This window comes from Lissotriton helveticus, chromosome 9 (genome assembly GCF_964261635.1).
Source record: "Lissotriton helveticus chromosome 9, aLisHel1.1, whole genome shotgun sequence".
Lineage (NCBI taxonomy): Eukaryota > Metazoa > Chordata > Amphibia > Caudata > Salamandridae > Lissotriton > Lissotriton helveticus.
In genome coordinates, this window is record NC_136070.1 from 977,358,384 (window position 1) to 977,378,480 (window position 20,097).

The 20,097-nt window shown below is 43.6% G+C and overlaps 1 protein-coding gene across 2 annotated transcripts in view; it reads left to right on the top strand.

The window, feature by feature from the left end:
• Positions 1 to 20,097, top strand: part of RAD54L2 (RAD54 like 2) — a 796,737-nt gene that overhangs the window by 590,062 nt on the left and 186,578 nt on the right. For both annotated transcript variants that reach the window (XM_078661273.1, XM_078661274.1), the window contains exon 17: positions 13,887 to 14,056. In XM_078661273.1, the coding sequence (XP_078517399.1) occupies positions 13,887 to 14,056 (170 nt within the window). The remainder of the gene's footprint in view (positions 1 to 13,886; positions 14,057 to 20,097) is intronic.

The following is a 20,097-nucleotide window of genomic DNA, read 5'->3' on the forward strand; positions in this document are numbered from 1 at the left end:
AATGACCTTCAAAGAAAACATAGAAAATGCCTGCATACTTGGTTGTTACTATTACCACTACATCATCACTTGGTTAATTATACAGTGTTCCATGATCTCTGTGGCTTAGTTTAAGTATTTAAAATAAAAATAAGTATGTTGGCACTCTTTATCACAGCATACAGATTGGTGCAGAACAGGAAGTCTCTGTGGGCTTTTGTTTATGGTATTAGCTAAAAGTCCCAATACTCCTTGGATTAGAAGAAGTAGACATCTTGAAACAATTAAAACTGTATGATGCATACTGCCTGAAATATTTACGTTATGCCATTGTTTGTCAAATGTCTGCCTTGAGAATAAATTTACAACAAAAAGCTAATGGATGGAATGATTGAACTAATCTGAGCAACTAGCTATCGCTCGAGCCGCATTCCAGTCAGTTGCTTTTCACCCACCATGCCACCTCAGTTTGTACCCGGCCGTATGCAAATCAGCCTTGACCCTGCTCCAATTGGAACAGTCAAGTCCGAATAGCGAGGCCATCCTCTCACTGAACCAGAAAACAAGCAATTCAGGACTGGTTTTGCCTTATTACGGGCTCATCGGCTAGGTATAGTTTGATTCCAATGACACAGCGACAACAGGATCCACGCCTGGGAATACCAATCGTACTTGGGGCTGCAACTGCAACAACAAGGTGATGGATGAAATGCTTCAATTATTCTCAGCCACTGGCAACAGGGCACTTAAGAAGAAATTAAGCATTGACACTCTGGTGCTAAGTCTGAGTGGCAGAAAGGGAATGCTTGTAAGTGATTTGGCTTGGGCTTGCTTGGCTCTGTGTAATTGAGAAGCAGAACGATGCTTGGTGGCCAAGAGGGTGTTCTGCAGGTGGTCTGGTTTTCTTAATATGCCAGAAGTAATTTTATTTGTTGCCGTTGCCCTACTTCATACTAAATAAAAGGGTAAAGATGCCGTCAAGGGAGTTCTTTGATGAATACTTAGTGAATCAAATTGATTTTAAAGGATGTATTAATAATCCTTACAGGCAATTAATGCAGCGAAAAGATAGATATTGATTCCAGCATATAACTAATATTTAACCAAAACATATATACGACATATAAACAACAAACACAAAGGTGTATTAGAAAAATGAAATTTAGCAAAAAGATTTTTCACGGTAAGTAAGTTAATATATACAGATAAGAATAATACACAGAAATGATTAGGTCTGTAGGTACACACATAAATTAATTAATACGCGACTCAACAGAACCTAAAAACATCTATCCCAAAACAGAATGAATAAAACAGAGTAGGGATGAGATGCAAGTCGACGTTTCGGTCTCCTAATAAACACTTTCTGAGACCATCTTCAGGACTGATGTCAATTGTTGACCTGTATATAACCAAATGTAATCTGAAGTGTCATGCTAGAAGTCAGACACATTCGTCGCTCGATCACGATTTCAGTTAAGGCGGAGCTACTGGAAATATTCCTAGTACACAGTAATGGGCGCATGTGCTTCAAGGAGCGGGTATTATGTTTTTCATAAACATAATGCTGGATGCTGCCCGTTTTGTTCGGCTTTACAACTATTCGGAAACTACTGGGAGACACTAGACCTTCTACACTGAACTTTTTGAAGACTCATCTGAACTGTTTTTACTCGTCGGTGCGACCCGACCTCCGTTTGCCTCATTTCTTTGACTTACGAAAAACATAATACCCGCTCCTTGAAGCACATGCGCCCATTACTGTGTACTAGGAATATTTCCAGTAGCTCCGCCTTAACTGAAATCGTGATCGAGCGACGAATGTGTCTGACTTCTAGCATGACACTTAAGATTACATTTGGTTATATACAGGTCAACAATTGACATCAGTCCTGAAGATGGTCTCAGAAAGTGTTTATTAGGAGACCGAAACGTCGACTTGCATCTCATCCCTACTCTGTTTTATTCATTCTGTTTTGGGATAGATGTTTTTAGGTTCTGTTGAGTCGCGTATTAATTAATTTATGTGTGTACCTACAGACCTAATCATTTCTGTGTATTATTCTTATCTGTATATATTAACTTATTTACCGTGAAAAATCTTTTTGATGAATTTCATTTTTCTAATACACCTTTGTGTTTGTTGTTTATATGTCGTATATATGTTTCGGTTAAATATTAGTTATATGCTGGAATCAATATCTATCTTTTCGCTGCATTAATTGCCTGTAAGGATTATTAATACATCCTTTAAAATCAATTTGATTCACTAAGTATTCATCAAAGAAATCCCTTGACGGCATCTTTACCCTTTTATCTAATTACCCAAGCCCTCAAGGGTATTTTGGGTTGCTCACTTCCTGTTGATCTACTTCATACTAGAAACCTTTTTGGAAATAGTCCAACAGCTCTTGACCATCTAGTCCTAGGTTTTGAAAAATACACTCACTTGCTAATTAACATAGCCAAGTGTTTTTTAAGGATCTTGAATGATACTGAGCATGCGGCCAGCTGCTTCAAATATCATAGGCAAAATCTTCCAAAGGGTTTCTACATGGTAACAAGGATTTTAGTCCAATGCTAGATAGATACCAATAGGGTGTTTTTAATATAGTCTTTCTGCATTTTTTCTATCTCCAGTCCAAATCTGGCAGTGCCTTTGTCACAGCCAGACGATAAGATTTTGACTGTGTGAATTACATAGTTGTAAAACAGGAAGCTATACCACAGCTGACATCTGCTGAGTGGTGGTTTGTTGAAGCAATGTGATCATTCTGAGCACTAATAGAATGGTCACCCTTGAGTATTCGATGGTAGTTAAAGATTATGTAATTGTATGGTATTTAAATTGTGCAAGCCTGGCGCAAAGGTAGAGGCGAACTGTACAGTGCATTATTGCCTGGTTCTTAACTTTCTGCAATTGAGCTGGGGCTGACCTGAAGGATGTGTGCCATACAAGTGACAACTGCTCGGTCTGCAGTGAAGTTGCATCGCAGTTTTAGTTCCATTAATACAGAGGTAATTCTTTCACTGGTGTGTTCTGTTCCTGGTTTTCTTTGCAGAATTGAGAATGTACATGTTTGAAAACATTCACAAAAAATTAAGAACCTTGGATCCCCTAACATCAAGGAGATTCCCTACTAACAGTAACCAGGCAGACACCTCAAAAAATAAATGTAACCATTTCAAAACCCACTTTAAAGAAATAGTGTTCAGAATAAGAAACTCATTTGATCTGATGTCCAGGCTTCCAATTCCAGCCCCTAAATTCTCCTAAACATGGGATTAATTCTCTAACATCTCCTCTTGGGACCTAACAGACAGTGAAAAGTCTCAAACTGACACCTTATTTCAGAAATCCCCCTAAAAGCAAGAAACCTATCCATAAACCTTCCACCTTACCAGAGTCATAGAGTAAGATAATAAATGCATCGATTTTTGGAAATAAAAACTTAAAATTCATTAAATCAAACAATTTCTCAAAAAAACAAACCTTGGTCCTGCAAACACAGCTAACCTTCGATCAGTGTCTAATCTCCCATGGCTTGGGAAAATCATAAAAATATTATTAGTAGACCCACTGATGTTTGACATAAACGAGGACTGTCTTCTAGGTAATCATCAGTCTGGACTTAGGGCAGGCTATAGCACTGAATCCGCTACCCTAAAAGAACTGGCTAACATACACCCCAACAAGGTGACACCAGCCTAATTGTACTGAGTGGCCTAACAAGGATACAATAGATCATAGCAGATTAGTCACAATCTTAGAACATTGCATTGACTTAAAAAGAAATATCCCAAGCTGGTTCTCATCTTACCTTAGTAGCAGGCCTGGTTAAAAATTAGGGACAACACATTTAAACTAGCAGGCTTACCCTATGAGTTTCCACAAGGATAAATCCTCATTCCAAATATGTTTAGCATTTATATGCAACCTGCGGCCCCTCATGGGTATAGGTCATCAACCAGGACTCTCCAGCCATCTGTGTGCTAGATTTTTCTTTCAGTCTGACTTCCGGTGTAACCCATCTCATTATAGTCCGCTTCTAGGCCTCGGCGCAAGGTGTTAATTAGCCTTTCTCTTTTCCCTTTCCCAGGAAGCGTTACAAGTCGGGGCTTGCTTGGTCGGTTGTTCTTACTGATTGTGTTTGGCCAGCAGATTTGGAAGATTTTCCTCAGACGCTGTTGATGAAGGTCTGGATTTTGTTGGTGGTGGTCACTGTTGTCCTCCAAGTTTCTACTTTATACAGAAATACTGATTTTACATTGATGTTAAAAAGCCTGATCTTGGTTTGCCGCAATAGGAGCCTTTAGCTGAATGAAGGCAGCCATTGCTTTGCAGATTCTTGCCTTGAAGTCTGCATGTGTGCCGCCCTGCTGGTCTATTATGCTGGCCAGGTAGGTGAAGGCCTCAACCTCTTCCAGTGCATAGCCTTTTTATAGTTTAGATTTTACACTCTTTATGCATTATCATTATTGCCTTATTTTGTTTAGTTTCCATTACCTAAGGTTTTAGATGCTTGCTTAAGACTTTTCTAAATGGAACTTTTAGTTGAACTGCTTGTCCGTTTTGATATATTATGCGCTGAATCTGATTTTAGTATTTATTGTGTCTTCAGGAGTGATTGCAGTCGTGCTGGCCATGTTAGCTTTTAGGATCTTGGTTTTCCCCCTGTGGATGTTAAGGCCATGTTGTGCTGAAGTGGCTGCCATTTTCTGTCTTCACTTACATCTATCTGCAGATGGGTATCGGAGGGCAAGGTCGTCTGCAAAGTCCAGGACATCTTGTTGCATCCAAGGTGTCCACTGGATCACTATTCTTCTCCTTTCCGTGGGTCTCTTCATGATCCGGTCTATAGCCATCAGGAAGAGTAAAAGCGAGAGCAAACAACCCTGGTGGACTCTGGTCTTTACCTAAAATGCTCCTGTAAGTTAGCCTCCATGGACTATATTGCAGGTCATTCCCTCATAAGCATTCCTGATGATTCTTACAAGTTTATCTGGCACACCATAGTGGCAGAGAAGTTGCCAAAGGGCCTCCCTGTCCATGCTGTCAAATACCTTCTCATAGTTGAAGTTCCATTCCATCGACTGCTCAATGATACGCAGTGCTGCAGTCTGATCTGTGCAGGATCTATCTTTACAGAAACCAACTTTCTGGTCTCGCAACTGAGTGTCAACTTTTTCTTTCATTGTGTACAGAATGGCTCTGTTGAAAACTTTGCATGGGACTGATACGAGTTATCCCTCTGTAGTTCGTGCAGCTACTCGGGTCTACTGATGTTTCAATGTCTGCCATCTGAAAGAAACACGTTAGTTATAGATTCCTTACCTTAGAATTACCCCCTGGCGTCAGACTGGATCTGCAAAGTTTTTTCATCAGCAGTACCTTTGCGCATCGGAAGGTGGCGTCAGTCGGCTCCGTGTCCGTCGTCCGTGTCGTGGTCGCTGGGATGACGTGGCGGCAGCTACTTAGACGCCACGCTCGCTCTGATGTCAGTTCTTTCTTTTTCTACACCAGCCAGCGCAGATCCGGGAAGAGCGGTACCTCAGTCATTTTTTTACTTACTTTTACTCCACTTTTGACAACTACTTTTTTGAGTCTTTGACTCCGAAGGTGCACAAAGGATGCCCGGTTTCAGGGCCTGTGGTTCCTGTCATCGCATGAGGTCGGTGACTGATCCGCACCGCATGTGTCTGGACCGCGACCACGATCCCAAGTCATGCCCGGACTGCTGGTCGATGGTGCCAAAGGCTTTGCGGAAGCGGTCCAGAAAGCGGCTTGAGCACCAGCAGTCTGCTTCGCTCCGTTCGAGGTCTCGGTCGAGAGGGCGGTTGAGGAACCGGTTGCGGAGCCATCACCATTCCAGTTCCAAATCTTGGAAGTCTTTGCACTCTGGGTCGGGTAAGTCGAAGCATAAGAAGTCGAAGAAGCCTCGTCGCTCTTCGACTACTACTCCTCGTCGGTTGGCCGATCCGACGAGGCACGCTGGTGGTACCTCTCCTGTGGCTCCACGCGTGAAAGAGTCGACACCGAATTTCCCTCCCTTTCCGGGACCCGGAGCGACTCCCACCCAGCTTCGTATGTTCTATAAGGTGATGCATGCCATCTTTGGGCAGACCGACCCCGCCGGTGCCTTTGAGCCCCGCGGACTCGGGTGGGGGGGCCTAGGTCTTCTCTGCCTGCGGTTCCAGCCCTGCAGGCCCCCCTTGGATCCAGGCCTGGATCCGGATCGGCGCCAGTTGACCTTGTTACACCTCCACCGGCGCCGCCTCCAACGGCACCACTTCCGCGCTCGGCGCCAGTCGGCCCCCCCGGCCGGCAGCGACTCCGGCCTCCATCTCGACGTGGCGACGGAGCCGGACCGACATCATCCGTTACCGCATCCGCTAGAGGGCTGGGAGGGGTCAGGGGACTATTTAACTGATCAGCTAAGTTCTGACCAGGACTGGAGAGGAACTGGGGGAGGCCAGTGGTCTTGACACTTCACCTGACCGTGGCATGTTATCTCCTCCCACTGTGGCTACGGAGGAGGGTGCGTCGTACGCAGTGGTGTTGCGTAGGGCGGCTGAGACTCTTAACCTTGAGCTTCCTATGGTGGTGGTCAGGACTAACCTCCTGACAGAGGAGCTTCAACCGGCTGCGAGCTCTTCGGAGCCCCTGTTGCAGTTTAATGAGGCCCTCACCGACATCCTTTTGTGCACGTGGTCCAGGCCCAAAACGGGGGTGCTCCCGTGGACAAGATGATTGCCCGACGCCACCGCCCGGGCGAACCCACTTTCCTCTCCCAACACCCCACCCTGGAGAACGTGGTAGTGCAAGCCTCCACTTCCAAAAGCGTCTTCGTTACCGCTCCACTGGAAAGGGAATCCAAGAAGCTGGACCACCTTGGTAAGAAAATGTTCTCTTCCGCCAGCTTAGGACTGCGGTCCGTAAACACTGCATGTCTCTTGGGCCGTTATTCCCACTCGACGTGGGATACGGTGGAATGGGTGCTGCCTTAGTGTCTGGAGGAGGCCCGGGCAGTGCTCTTCTAGGCTGTTGCCGCCGGGAGGGACGCAGCAAAGTTTACAATATGTTGCAGGCTGGACACTGCCGACTCTGTGGGCAGAACTATTTCCATGTCAGTAGCGCTTGAGCGCTACGCCTGGATGAGGTCCCTTGGCTTTTCAGGGCATGTCTAGAACACGTTGATGGACATGCCCTTTGATGGCCGTCACCTTTTTTGCGACAAAACAGACAACACTCTAGAGTGTTTTAAGGACTCACGGGCTACGGCCAAGTCCTTGGGCCTCTCCACCCACCCTGCACAGTCTGCTTTTTGCCCCTTTTGTGGCTACGGAAGGGGTGCCCCCCTACGTCCTGTCTAGAGCCACAGATCGCAGCATGTTACCCAACCTCCGCGCGGCTGGAGATGTGGGAACAGTCGTAGTTCCGGGGGCCAGCGGGAGGGCCAGTCCACAAACCCCCTCCCCTCTGCAGCAGCCTCTAAACCATCCTAGTCCGACCTTTTAGGCCTATCAAACACCAGTGGGTGGCAGGATCTGCCTTCACTGGTGCACCGTCACATCAGACCGGTGTGTTTTTGCAAATAGTCTGAAAGGGCTGCTCCCTCCTCTTCGAGGCTACCCCTCCAGCCATGCCACCGAGATACCACTGCATGTCGGAGGATTATCTGGCCCTTCTCAAGCAGGAAGTTACGACTCTCTTGGCCAAGGGAGCCATCGAGCGTGTTCCTGTCCCAGAAGTAGGTTGTGGTTGTTACTCCCACTACTTTCTGGTTCCCAAGAAGGCCAAGGGCCTGCTTCCTATCTTGGACCTCAGGGACGTCAATCACTTCCTCCGGAAGGAGAAGTTCAAGATGTTGACGTTTGCTCAGGTCTTGTCTGCCCTCGACCCGTAAGACTGGATTGTAGAGTTGGACTTGCAGGGAGCTAATTTTCACATCCCCGTCCTGCCGGCCCACTGTTGTGTATCGATTTAAATTCCATATGCATTTCCCGATTCATGCCCTTATTGAGGTACAATCCACATTGCCCTTATATAGGCATAGAAATCCAGTCCTTATTTAGGGATAGCCCATGCTACCCTAATACAGGCATGGCTACTTCCATCTGTTCATCTACGTCACAACGAGTTCTTGGAAAACCAGACTCTTAAGCAGTTAGGGACTTCCCCTTGCTTGGATATTGATTTCTCCAAGAACTCATTTATTATGCATGAACATCTATTCCTTAGGGGTTCATTCATATGCCCGACTTTACGTCCATACTGGCATTCCTAAACACCTTCAATGTATAAATATACCTTCACTTGCTATGGCAAAGCATGGTGTGGTTCGGTGCTGTTGGACTACCTACTTGCACGACGCAGCTCGCCACAGCAAGTCCCGAAGGAAGCCAACTCTCCAGATGACGCACTGACTAGACGCCGTCATCCTCCTGCCGAGAATCCAGCACCAGTGTTTCTGACTTCCCTTGTGGGGTGTTGGGAAATGAAGTCCCGGGAAAGAAATACCAACCTCTCTTATTCTAAGGTATGGAGCTGATTAGAACCTAGAGTAACCGTTGGCAGATTCTTGGCAAAACTAGCATATACTTCTTCCCTCCTACTAGACCTAGGTTAGGTACACTGGGGAAGGCGTATTTTAGAAGCACCAGTTGAGTATTTTAGCCTGTGTTATTTATGTATGTATTTTTATATATGTCATTGCAACAGACAATGCTATTACAGTATTATTTTATATTACTGTTTGCGCTGTACGCATTATACTTCGCATTCTAACGATTGTAGCAGTTCAAATCTCTTGCATGAGAAATAAGACTGTTCAATAAACCCTTTTTATGGAAACGCCTGTCTCTCTATTTCTATGCAACTCTGTAGAAACGAAGCACGCACGATTGACTGAGTGAACTAGTTATCTATTATTTCCGCGACTCTGAAGATATTGTTTCGATTCTAGGGGAAACAAAGTTGTCATGTTTATGCGTTTGTCAGAGACTAATCCCTTCTTGTTTTTTCCGAGAAAGTTTCTAGTGACCTCTGAGTTAGCTGTCCCACACAATTAAGTTTAATATAGACATACTGACCTCAGCCCTATGTCATATCTATAGTGTATGTTATTCCAATGCGCAGAGCCTATTAGGGATATAGGAACTACACTACACCACTGGCGTTACCTACGGTAGGCCACGAGCATTTTTAATTTACCGTGCTCCACTTTCGCCTTACCTGCGCCCCTCAGGTGTTCACGAAAGTGATGCCGGTGGTTGCAGCTCCTCTGCGCAGATCAGGGGTTTCAGTCTTCCCCTATCTCGACGACTGGCTGTTGAAGGCGTGCTCACCCCAGGCATTCATCTCCCACCTCCTGACTACTGCTGACCTCCTGCATTCGCTGGGCTTCTCCATCAATGTGCCGAAGTCACACCAGATTCCCTCTCAGAAGCTCCTCTTCATCGGAGCGGTTCTGGACATGACACGGTTTCGGGTCTATCCTCCCGAACAGCGAGTCCGGGATATTCGGGCTATGATTACGATCCTTCAGCCTCTATCCCGGGTTTCGGTCAGAATGACTCTGAGGCTGCTGTACCTCCTGCATCCTGCTGGTCGATCATGCCAGGTGGCTTATGTGGGCTCTGCAGTGGCACCTGAAGTTCCAGTGGGTGCAGCATCAGGGGAATCTGTCCGACTGCATCCAGATCTCGGAGGGCACTGCACAACAACTGCAGTGGTGGCTCACAAACCAGGATTGGGTCAATGGCAGATCCCTCTCCCTTCCCCAACCAGACCACACTGTGGTGACAGACGCATCCGTTCTGGAATGGGGTGGTCACATGGGAGAGGCGGAGATCAGATGCCTCTGGTCTCCGGCGGAGTCCGGACTTCGCATCAACCTTCTGGAGCTCCAGGCGATTTGTCTTGCACTGAAAGCATTCCTTTCCTCTGTCTGGGGAAGAGTAGTGCAGGTGTTCACGGACAACACCAGCACCATGTGGTACTGCAACAAACAGGGAGGGGTGGGGTCGTGGACGCTCTGCTAGGAGGCCCTTCGCCTCTGGACATGGCTGGAACATCATGGCATATCCCTGGTGGTTCCACCCCTGGCAGGTTCCGTGAACGCCAGGGCGGACAAACTCAGCCACAGGTGCATGATGGATCATGAATGGCGTCTTCATTCGGAGGTGGTGCAAGGTCTCTTTCGACAGTGGGGAGACCCTTGGTTAGATCTATTCGCCACCGAAAAGAACGCGCATAGTCAGCCATTCTGCGTGTTGGGAATTCCAAGGCAGCACTCGCTAGGCGATGCTTCCCGCCGCGAGTGGAAATGCGGTCTGTTGTACGCCTTTCCGCCTATACCACTTCTGCCCAGAGTGCTGAAGAAGATCAGGCGCGGCCGGGCCCAAGTCATTCTTGTGGTTCCGGATTGGGCACGAAGAGTTTGGTATCCTGAGCTGCCAGACATGGCCTTCGATCCTCCGATCAGACTGCCTCTTTGGGAGGATCTTCTGTCGCAGCAGCAGGGGGCGGTCCTCCACCCAAACCTGTCCATTCTCCACCTCCTTGCATGGAGATTGAGCGGCGGCAGTTGACGTCTTTCGACCTGCCTCCCGAAGTCTGTGACGTAATCTTGGCAGCCAGGTGTCCCTCCACTAAGACGGTGTACGCCTGCCAGTGGAACAAGTTTGTGGCATGGTGCACAGCAAAGGCTGTGGATCCCCTTTCTGCCCCTCTTTCTGAAGTTCTTTTGTTCCTTCTTTCTTTAGCCCAGCAGGGCTCTGCTCTGGGCACTATCAAGGGCTATCTTTTGGCCTTCCTTCGGCTGCCAGATTAATCTTCTCTTTTCAAGTCCCTTGTAGCTAACCATTTTTTAATAGGCTTAACGCATGTCTTTCCTCCAATCCCCTCCGTTATGCCTCAGTGGGACTTGAATCTTGTTCTTACTTATTTAATGTGCGCTCACTTTGAGCCGCTTCATAACCTTCCTTTAAGACCCTTGACTTTTAAGAAAGCTTTCCTGGTAGCCATCACTTCTGCTAGAAGAGTGAGTGAACTCCAGGCCCTTTCTTCCAAACCTGCTTTCCTGTCTGTCCATCCGGACAAGGTAGTTCTCAGGACCCATCCATCCTTTCTTCCTAAGGTGGTCACTGCCTTCCACATCGGGCAGACCATTACTTTGTTCCGCCTCCGCATCCTTCAAAGGAGGATGAGAGGCTCCAACGTGTGGACCCAAAACGTTCTCTCTCCTTCTATCTGGATCGCACAAAACAGTTCCGGGTGGATGAGCAACTCTTTGTCGGCTATGTGGGCACCAAGAAAGGTCGAGCCGTACACACACGCACCAATTCTCGAAGGGTCGTTTTGTGTATTAAGGCATGCTATTCTCTGGCTGGAAAAGGAGCCTCCGGTCGGGCTCCGTGCCCATTTCACCAGGGCAATACCCACTACTGCTTTGGGAAGAGGAGTTTCTCCAAATGACATCTGTCAGGCGGCCACATGGGCATCACTGCACACGTTTACAAAACACTACTGCCAAGTCCAGAGAGATGGCTTCTTTGGCCGTTCTGTTCTCCAAGACTTTCTGGTGTGACCTTGGTTCGCAGACCCACTACTGGGGTTGGTATTGCTGGGGTATCTATTCTAAGGTAAGGGAGCTATAACTAACATGTTTCTTTCAGATGAACAAGTTACTTAACTTCAGTAACGATATATCTGTAAGAAACATTCGTTAGTTATAGATTCCTTACCTCCGCCCCATTCTGCAAACTGATTTCTAGAGTTAAGGACAACATTTCAGGGCCCTAGTTTTGTGCATTAGTGGTCAGTGTCTTGCATGACTCTGCGTTTCTGGCGCGGAACGTCGTGTACAGAACTGACGTCGGCGCACGAGGGCGGCGTCTAGTAGCTGCCGCGACATCATCCCGACGGACACGGAGCCGACCGACGCTACTTTCCGACGCTCAGAGGTACTGCTGCGAAAAAACTTTGTGGATGCAGTCTGACGCATGGGGGTAACTCTATGGTAAGGAATCTGTAACTAACTAATGTTTCTTACAGATATATCGTTACTGAAGGTAAGTAACTTGTTCTTCAGTGCCTCTGCAGGAATGGTGTCTGGTCCGGATGCCTTCCCATTTCTCAGATGTTAAATGGCTTGCTATATTCTTCCTTGGTTGGTCATCTGAATTCGATTGGCAAGTCCTTGTCAGCTGACTGTATGTCTAGTGGAGACTGCAGTAAAGGCTGGTTCAGCAGTTCTTGAAAGTGCTCACCCCATCATGGTTGTTAGCCTTTGTTATCCATGATCGCCAGTTTCCTTGTTATAGAGTTCTTTCTAGCTTCCATGGCTTGCTGCTTCCTGGACTTCTGTAGCAAGACCATCGATGAATCTTCGCTTGTCTGTTCTTTTTTTTTTTTTTTTTTTTTGCTTCCTTGTTGGTTTTGCTGTATTTATTTGGAAACGCGTGGACTTTTACTAAAGGATACTATTGTGAGCTTACATCAATACACAGACAGCACTTTATATACAAGACATTTGAGTTCTGAGAACCTGTCTTTCCTTGGTACAAACTTGGATTAATTGAAATGTTCTCCTCAGTCGGGGTAAACTAAATTCCTATTAACATCTGTAAACAATTTGGACTCATTACTGCTGAATTCACTCAACATGTATGGCTTATCTCAATCTCCTGTTGCCCAGCCTAATTACTAGGTTTTACTGTAGAAAATTCTCTATCCTTCATTCCTCATATAAGTAAGATAGTGAAGACTGCAAATGTTGAGCTCCATCACTTTGAGAAAATCAGGAGGTCCAACTTAATACACCTAATCTGAGCTGGTAGAAAAACATCTAGGGATCTAGCGTGACGCTGAAAGGATGTCATGTTTTAAGATGCTACATTATGAGTGTTTTTTCATCTGATTTGTCCTGCTAGTTACAACCATTTTTCACACAGTTTATATCCTCTTGCCTGAAATCTGCTAACATTTCTTTAAGCTGCATTGTAGGAGCATGTCATTAGCCCTTACAAATATTTCCCTCTCTCCTTCTCCCTCTCTCCTTCCCTCCCTCTGGTCATCTCAACATAACTGTTCTTTGCACTGTCCTACCGGTGCAGCAACATACTTGGTAGCAGTCTTAGCAACTTGTTTCTGGAGTTTACCAGATTACTTGCATTATAATTGCATTTATATAGTTGAGTAATAAGTAGAGGTCAGGGTAGCCTAATAAAGTCACACTCTTCGCTCTAAAAGGTGCTGTCTAATACCGCTTCTTTCCCTTGCAGAATTCGACTTTTCAAGGTGGTTCTGAGAAGTATGTGTTAAAGGATCTTGATGTTGTGTTCTGAATGTGACCACTTGCTATCTGGATGACGTTTGCATGACTATAATACCGTGATGGTTAAGGTTTCTTTCTGAATTTAGTCAACTTTATCTTTAAATCCTATTTATTGCAATAGAATTTTTTGTTATAGAAGGTCTTGACTTATAATTTCTTCAACAAACAAAATATCCTGCTCAAACCCATCGTAAGGTATATTTCAAATGACACAATTTTCTCTTTTTCCCATTTCTCTTTCATGACCCTCTTTTCTTCACTCATTTTTCTCTCGCTCTACCCCATTTGTGTCTCCCCCTCCAATATTTGATTTGTTTTTTCCCTTTGTTCCTTATTCTTGATCCAACCACCTCGGTCTTGTCCTCTGTCTGACTTCTTTCTCAACCTTCCTTTCTTAATACCATGTATTCACCATTCTCATCTTCGTGCATATCTCCTTTTTCCTTCACGTCCTCCTCTTTCCTTTAATTTTCTCCAATATGTCCTGCACATTCTACTCCTTAATCGACCACCTTTCTGTCTCCCTCTCAACCTATGTGCACCCATCTTTTAATTCACATTCCTCAGATCGTGTGGTGGATGACTTGAATCCAGTGCTGAATTTCACACGCCGTGAAGTGGAGAACCTTCTCCATTTTGTGGAGGAAGAGCCAAATCAGGTTGAGGTGGAAGCTAAGAAGTTCAAGGAGTCTGTTATTCAACTTGCGTGCTTGAAGTTTCCTCATCTCATCACAAGGGTAAGAAACCAAGTCCACCCCTTCCTACTAGTAAAATAATTTTATGCCAGATACAGTGAATCAAATTGCTGAGAAAATCCATATTTAATTTCCAGTTTAATGAACTGAGTGTCCAGGGCAGTCAATAGCGTATAAATAGTGTAGGTAAGATGGATTTTACTCCAAAACCACAGAGTAATAAACCAGCTTTCCCAGTGTAACTGGAAGCAACCTCATTACTGCATACTCTGCACTGTTGTTTTAGATTGTTTGGGTTGAATACTGACAATTTGTCTGCAATATTTACTAATCTTTTAACATCATATTCCCAGTGAGAACCTTACTCCTTATTTTTTTCAGAAAGTAAGTACATTCCCTGTGTTTCAACTTGATCAATGTACCCATATTATTAGTCAATTGGTACTACAATATTTTTGATACACAGAATGTTGTGGTTATCAATTCGCTTGAATTGAAATGGAGATTAAGGTAGCAGTGAAGGTCTCCCCTTTGTGTATTATTTGGGTAGGAGATTTCAACTGCACCTTACGTCAGCATAGCAGGAGCAAGGCTTGTGGGTTAGTAGATACTGATTTTCAACCGATGACCGACTTTCAACATACCATACAGGGCAACGCCCTAAACTCCATTATTGTTGTGATGAATGACCTACGTTTGATTGACACTTTGGTTAGCACTCCAGTGGTGCAATATCCAACATTTCGGGGGGGTGGGGGGGGGGGGGGGGCATCGTGTGAGTACTATTGATTTTATGCTGATTTCTAGTAGGTACTCACACCTTGTTGATAACTTTGCGGTCAAACCCAACCCCCTTACTGTTTCCCTACATATTGAGGCACGAAAGCTCCGAAATTCTGGGTGATGGCGGAGATGTTAGTACCATGAGAGAGACGCTCAGCACACTCTTCACATATTAGAGTTGTACATTAATAACACTTGTTGAATGGGTCACAGCATTGGCAGCTGGGGGGGGGGGGGGTATGGCGGGGTTGTTGGTTGTTGAGGATGATCATACATAGAATATTGTATAACAATTTAGAGTGCTGGATGACCGGGAATTATTATGGTATTGAAGGGGATCTGAGTCTAGGTGCAAACTCAGATTTGAGATCCAAAGTGCCTTGTTGAATTGTTGAATAATAGACATGCCTTTCCGAATGTGCGAGGTGGGACGTAAGCGTAATGGTCCTTACTCATTTTTTGTTTGTGTTTTGAAATAATAAAAAGATTTTTTAAAAAGTAATAATAAATTGAGGCACGAAAGGGCAAGACCTCTGATTGCCTAATAAAATATAATCGAACCAAGGGATAAGGCTAAAATGGAAAGCAATAAATTATAAGGATTTTGAGGAGACTTTTATTAAAACAAATCTAACTCGAGTAATGACCTGCTTAACCGATACTTCAGAGCCAGATGCGATAATACAAAGTTTTGAAATTAATTGTGATGACGTGGCTAAGAATTTGCTTAGCAAAACACACAAGATGATGGACGGAATGTTGCACAATGGCAAAATATTCACCCCAGTCACAGATCTGGGTTTAATCCATCGTTATTTTGCTCACCAAGCCACCCCAGTTCAGACATGGCCATATGCAAATCAGTCTTGACCCTGTGCCTCATGGGAACAGTCCAGCCCGAACTGCCAAGCTATGTCTTCCCTGGACTGGAATCAAGCATCCTAGGACCGGTTTCTTTCTATCAGCCGTCTTCAGCCAGGATAGCTTGACTCCAGTGGCTTAGTGAGCACAGGACCCACGTCTGGGCATACCCTTCCCACATAGGGTGAACAGCAAAACACACAAGATGATCGACGGAATGTTGCACAATGGCAAAACATTCACCCCCAGTCACAGATCTGGGTTTAATCCATCGTAAATTTGCTCACCAAGCCACCCCAGTTCAGACATGGCCATATGCAAATCAGTCTTGACCCTGTGCCTCATGGGAACAGTCCAGCCCGAACTGCCAAGCTATGTCTTGCGGGCTTGGCAGTTCGGGCTGGACTGTTCCCATGAGGCACAGGGTCAAGACTGATTTGCATATGGCCATGTCTGAACTGGGGTGGCTTGGTGAACAAAATAAATTCTGAGGTGGGTATTGACTACGTGACTTGACAGAATTCATATTGCCCCCTTGCTTCTATGAGGAAAAATTTGGACCTCAGAGGACCTAATATTTTTAAGAGATATCCCAAGAGAATGTATGAACCTTGACAATGCAGTGGCGGTCCACTGGTTACGTTGTGTTAAAGAAACTTTTTATGAGATAGGCCTCAAAGATTTTTATGATAGCCCGTAGTCTATTAAACCCAATATGAAAATGGGCATTAAAAACTCATATCATAATGTCTTAAGCTTGTCTAACCAGGTCAGTGACACAGTGGATCGTAAACATTTAAATCAGCAACAATTTTATTTGCCTTTTACCACCCAGGTCCATTCACATTTTCTAATGACTAGATTCCGTTTAAGCACACTGCACTTTTTTGTGGCTTTTCCGAAACGAGGGTTGGTGTGAGAGACTCCCCTCCCCCCCCACCCCCCCCCCCCCCCCTGTCCATGTAACCCAACAGAGCACAATGCACCTTATGCTTTTTTGCACACTCCACAAAGACCCAAGAGCCTGTATTATTAAGCCTATTTTAAGGGACATTCGTCCCTGTTCTTACAAAGAGGGTTTTAACCATTTGTGGTCGCTATCAACTGTTACTATCTGCAGCTCTGTGCTTAGTTTTATCAAAATTGTTTTTCTACTTAGGAAACGTTACGAATTGTACATTGCATATATTGAATTTACCTAACCTGGTTTTTATTTTGTGCATTGCTTTTAAACTATGAATAGAAATTTTATTTTAAAACGAATGTATGATTTTCTGTAAACTTTTAGGATTCATTTGAATCAAATAAAGTTATTTGACTTGATTTGAAGTAGATACCCCAATCGTAACAATAGGACCCCTATTGTAGGATTGGAGCAAGGAAGATAGCATGTGCATCAAATCAGCATCATTGATCTACTGCCATAACCTTTACAACCAAAGCATGCCGTATACAAAGCTATTCTGGTCAGAAAAATTTGTCATTCAGACCAATATTTATCACATTTAAAATCTTCTTAACTAAATAAAACATTAAATAGTTGTGTAGTTTGTTGATCTAAAGGATACAGTTGATGACATCAGCCAACAAAGAAGCCATTAGACTTCTCTTTTCCTCTCCTCTGAGAAGGGTCATTTTTATACACGCACTCTAATTCTGAGGCATATGTTTTCATTTAAATTTAGGTTATCGTTTTGTGATCAAATTTCTTTTTATTTGTTTTTTGAGTATTTAGTTTAAAAGTACAATTTACACAATGTGTTAAACAGTAAACTGAAGCACATTTATTACAATCATGATAGTGGTTACAGGAAAGTGATTTTTTTTAATAGAACTGTCAGGTGAGCAGATGGCTTAACCATGGCTTAACCAAGCTGTTACCTAGATTGTTTCTTTTTTACAAAACGGTTTTTCATCCAATTTGGTCTTGGTCTTTATACCTTCACACTCATTGTTTCTTCATTGAGTTTAGGAGCATTTTAGTTGTGCTGCATGAGTTCTAAGCTCCATTGTGTCAAATTAAGTATGTGCTTTTGACTTCCTTCCCTTAGTGAACAATAGGGGACCAGTGTTCTGTATCACTTTTAGTAGTTACTTGTATTTTTTTTCCTTAGTCACAAAATTCAACACCTATTTTGCCGGAGTTCTAGCAATAATGTCTCTAGGGATTTCTGCATGAACAAACCAGTTCATGTTGCCAACAACAATAAAATGAAGGGATAGTTTACTGTTTGGTGTTACTCTAAAAATAGAACGGTGCTGTCCACTAAACTAGGTGAAAATGGTTCCAAGTGGACTGTCACATTGTCCGTAAGGACCCACAACCGCGCTTCAATGGATCCAAGGGAAGTGTAAAGAGACTTCTCTTGCAGGACATTCCCACAAGCCTGTTCTTTCTCTCTACCAGTTGGCATTTAACTGCTTAATACTTTGGGCAGGTTCAGTTTATGATATTCCATTTCTTCGGGCATTACTGATCTTTAAAGGCGTCTTACCGGCATTGTAATGGATGTCATTCGCCACAATTAAGGATGTAAAGGCCACTTGCGTGACATTTGACTGTGAAGCTATCCAGGCATGATGGCATTTGAGGTCTGTCAATTACGATCTGCCTGCCAAAGAAAACGCTTTTGCCAGTAGACAGAGCTTTTAATTGATAGTGTTAGTTTCTGTCATTGAAGAGGCGAAGTGTTTTCTTTTTTTCTTATGAGAAATTATGCATCTGTTCAAATAGTTTTGTTGTTGGGTCCATTTCTTTGAAGCTTTAAAGCAATTAAATGTGTTCCTTTCAATTATTTTTCTGTATGGACAAGCAAGAATGGAATCCTTTCTTCTCTGTTGGGTATCTCTTTATTCGTACAAATGAGAACTCAATAATTTGCTTCAATCTGACTGTTATATTGTGTTTGTGACGATTATGTTTGAAATATATTAATACTTATTATATTATTGAGTTTCCATGGTAGTAGGGTACGTAGTTGATAGAAATATTTTTCTTACTCAATATAAAATGTTTATTAATCATTGAAATCAATAATTTTGTGAATTTTGAATTAAATAATGTGTTTGTTTGGGTACAGATATTAATGTATATTTTTAAAGTAAGTAATAGTTTTTGCTTTCATGTTTATTTCTTTTCACACATTTTACTACTGGCATTTGTTAATAATTTTAAAATTGTGAAATTAAATTGTAAGTTTGTATTCATTTACATTTTAAAGATATTTTGTTTGTGATTTTAGGGCTACATATTTGTGATTCTTTTCATTTTTTATATTTAGTTAGATTTTATGTATCTTTCTTTCTCTTCAAATTGAGAATATTAAATGCGACTTTTCTAAGGTCCTTCATTATTTTCTACTTCTGGTCAGGTTGGATTGTGAATCATTAGTATCATTGTTCCAAAGTTCAACAATTTCCTTGTTTGTTTGAGAAGCAGTAGTAAATCCAAACACTCCATGGTCTAACACTGTCTCTACTGTTATTCAGGTTGGACTAAATTTTGTTAAATTTGGAGTTTGAATAGTACATTTCTCCAAAGTCTAGCACTTTGTTTGCTGATTGGGTTGTTTTGGGAGTAGTAAATTAGATTTTTCTGTGTATGTGTTTTTTACGGAGCAGAGGTATGATGGTACTTTGGAATAAGTATTTTTTTGTTTAAATGTTTATTAGATTTTAATTAACATTGTAAATGTTATTCTTTTGAATGCAAGTTGTATTTATTTATACAGCTGCTGGGAGTGAACTCACTCAGGTGGATTTGCACAATGGACCTTTTGATGTAAATATGACTATAAAGGGCATTGTTCCCCTCCCAGACCAGGATGCCGGTATCCCCCAATATCTAGGGTTAATATTTCTTTATCCATACTCTGGTAGCGTTCAACTGGTTGTTTCTGGTTCATTGCACATTTATCTCCATGATTAGGCTTCCTGAGAAAGTTTGGGATCCTCAACCCTGAAGCATGCCCCAGACCTGATGAGCCTAAACATTAGGGCAGATACAGTGACTGTTTGAGCCATTTTCCTCAAAAATGCCATCTCGTTTTGGTTTTTAGATGTGCCTAATGTCCCCACGAAAGGTAATACATATACTTGGGAACTGCAAGGTACTTTTAATCGATCTGGATCCCGCCTTTGTCCAGTAGTTTTTATTTAAGAACTTCCTCCTGTCCAAGTCCATCAGGAGGGTGAGTCCTCCCTGGTGGCTTGTTCTACCAAGGTGGGGAGAGGTTGGCCTTAATGAAGCATGACTCATATATGTGAGGGAGGCCTTCTCTTCCTTAAAAATGGTCATCCCTCATGGTTTGGCAGTAGTTCTGGGACGTTCCCATTTGGACATTGACTTTAAAACTCAAATAGAGAAATAGTCAACCTTTTCTCCTCTGAAGATACCAAACTAATTTGTTATTTAGTGTACTTTTAGCCCCATTTGTTGG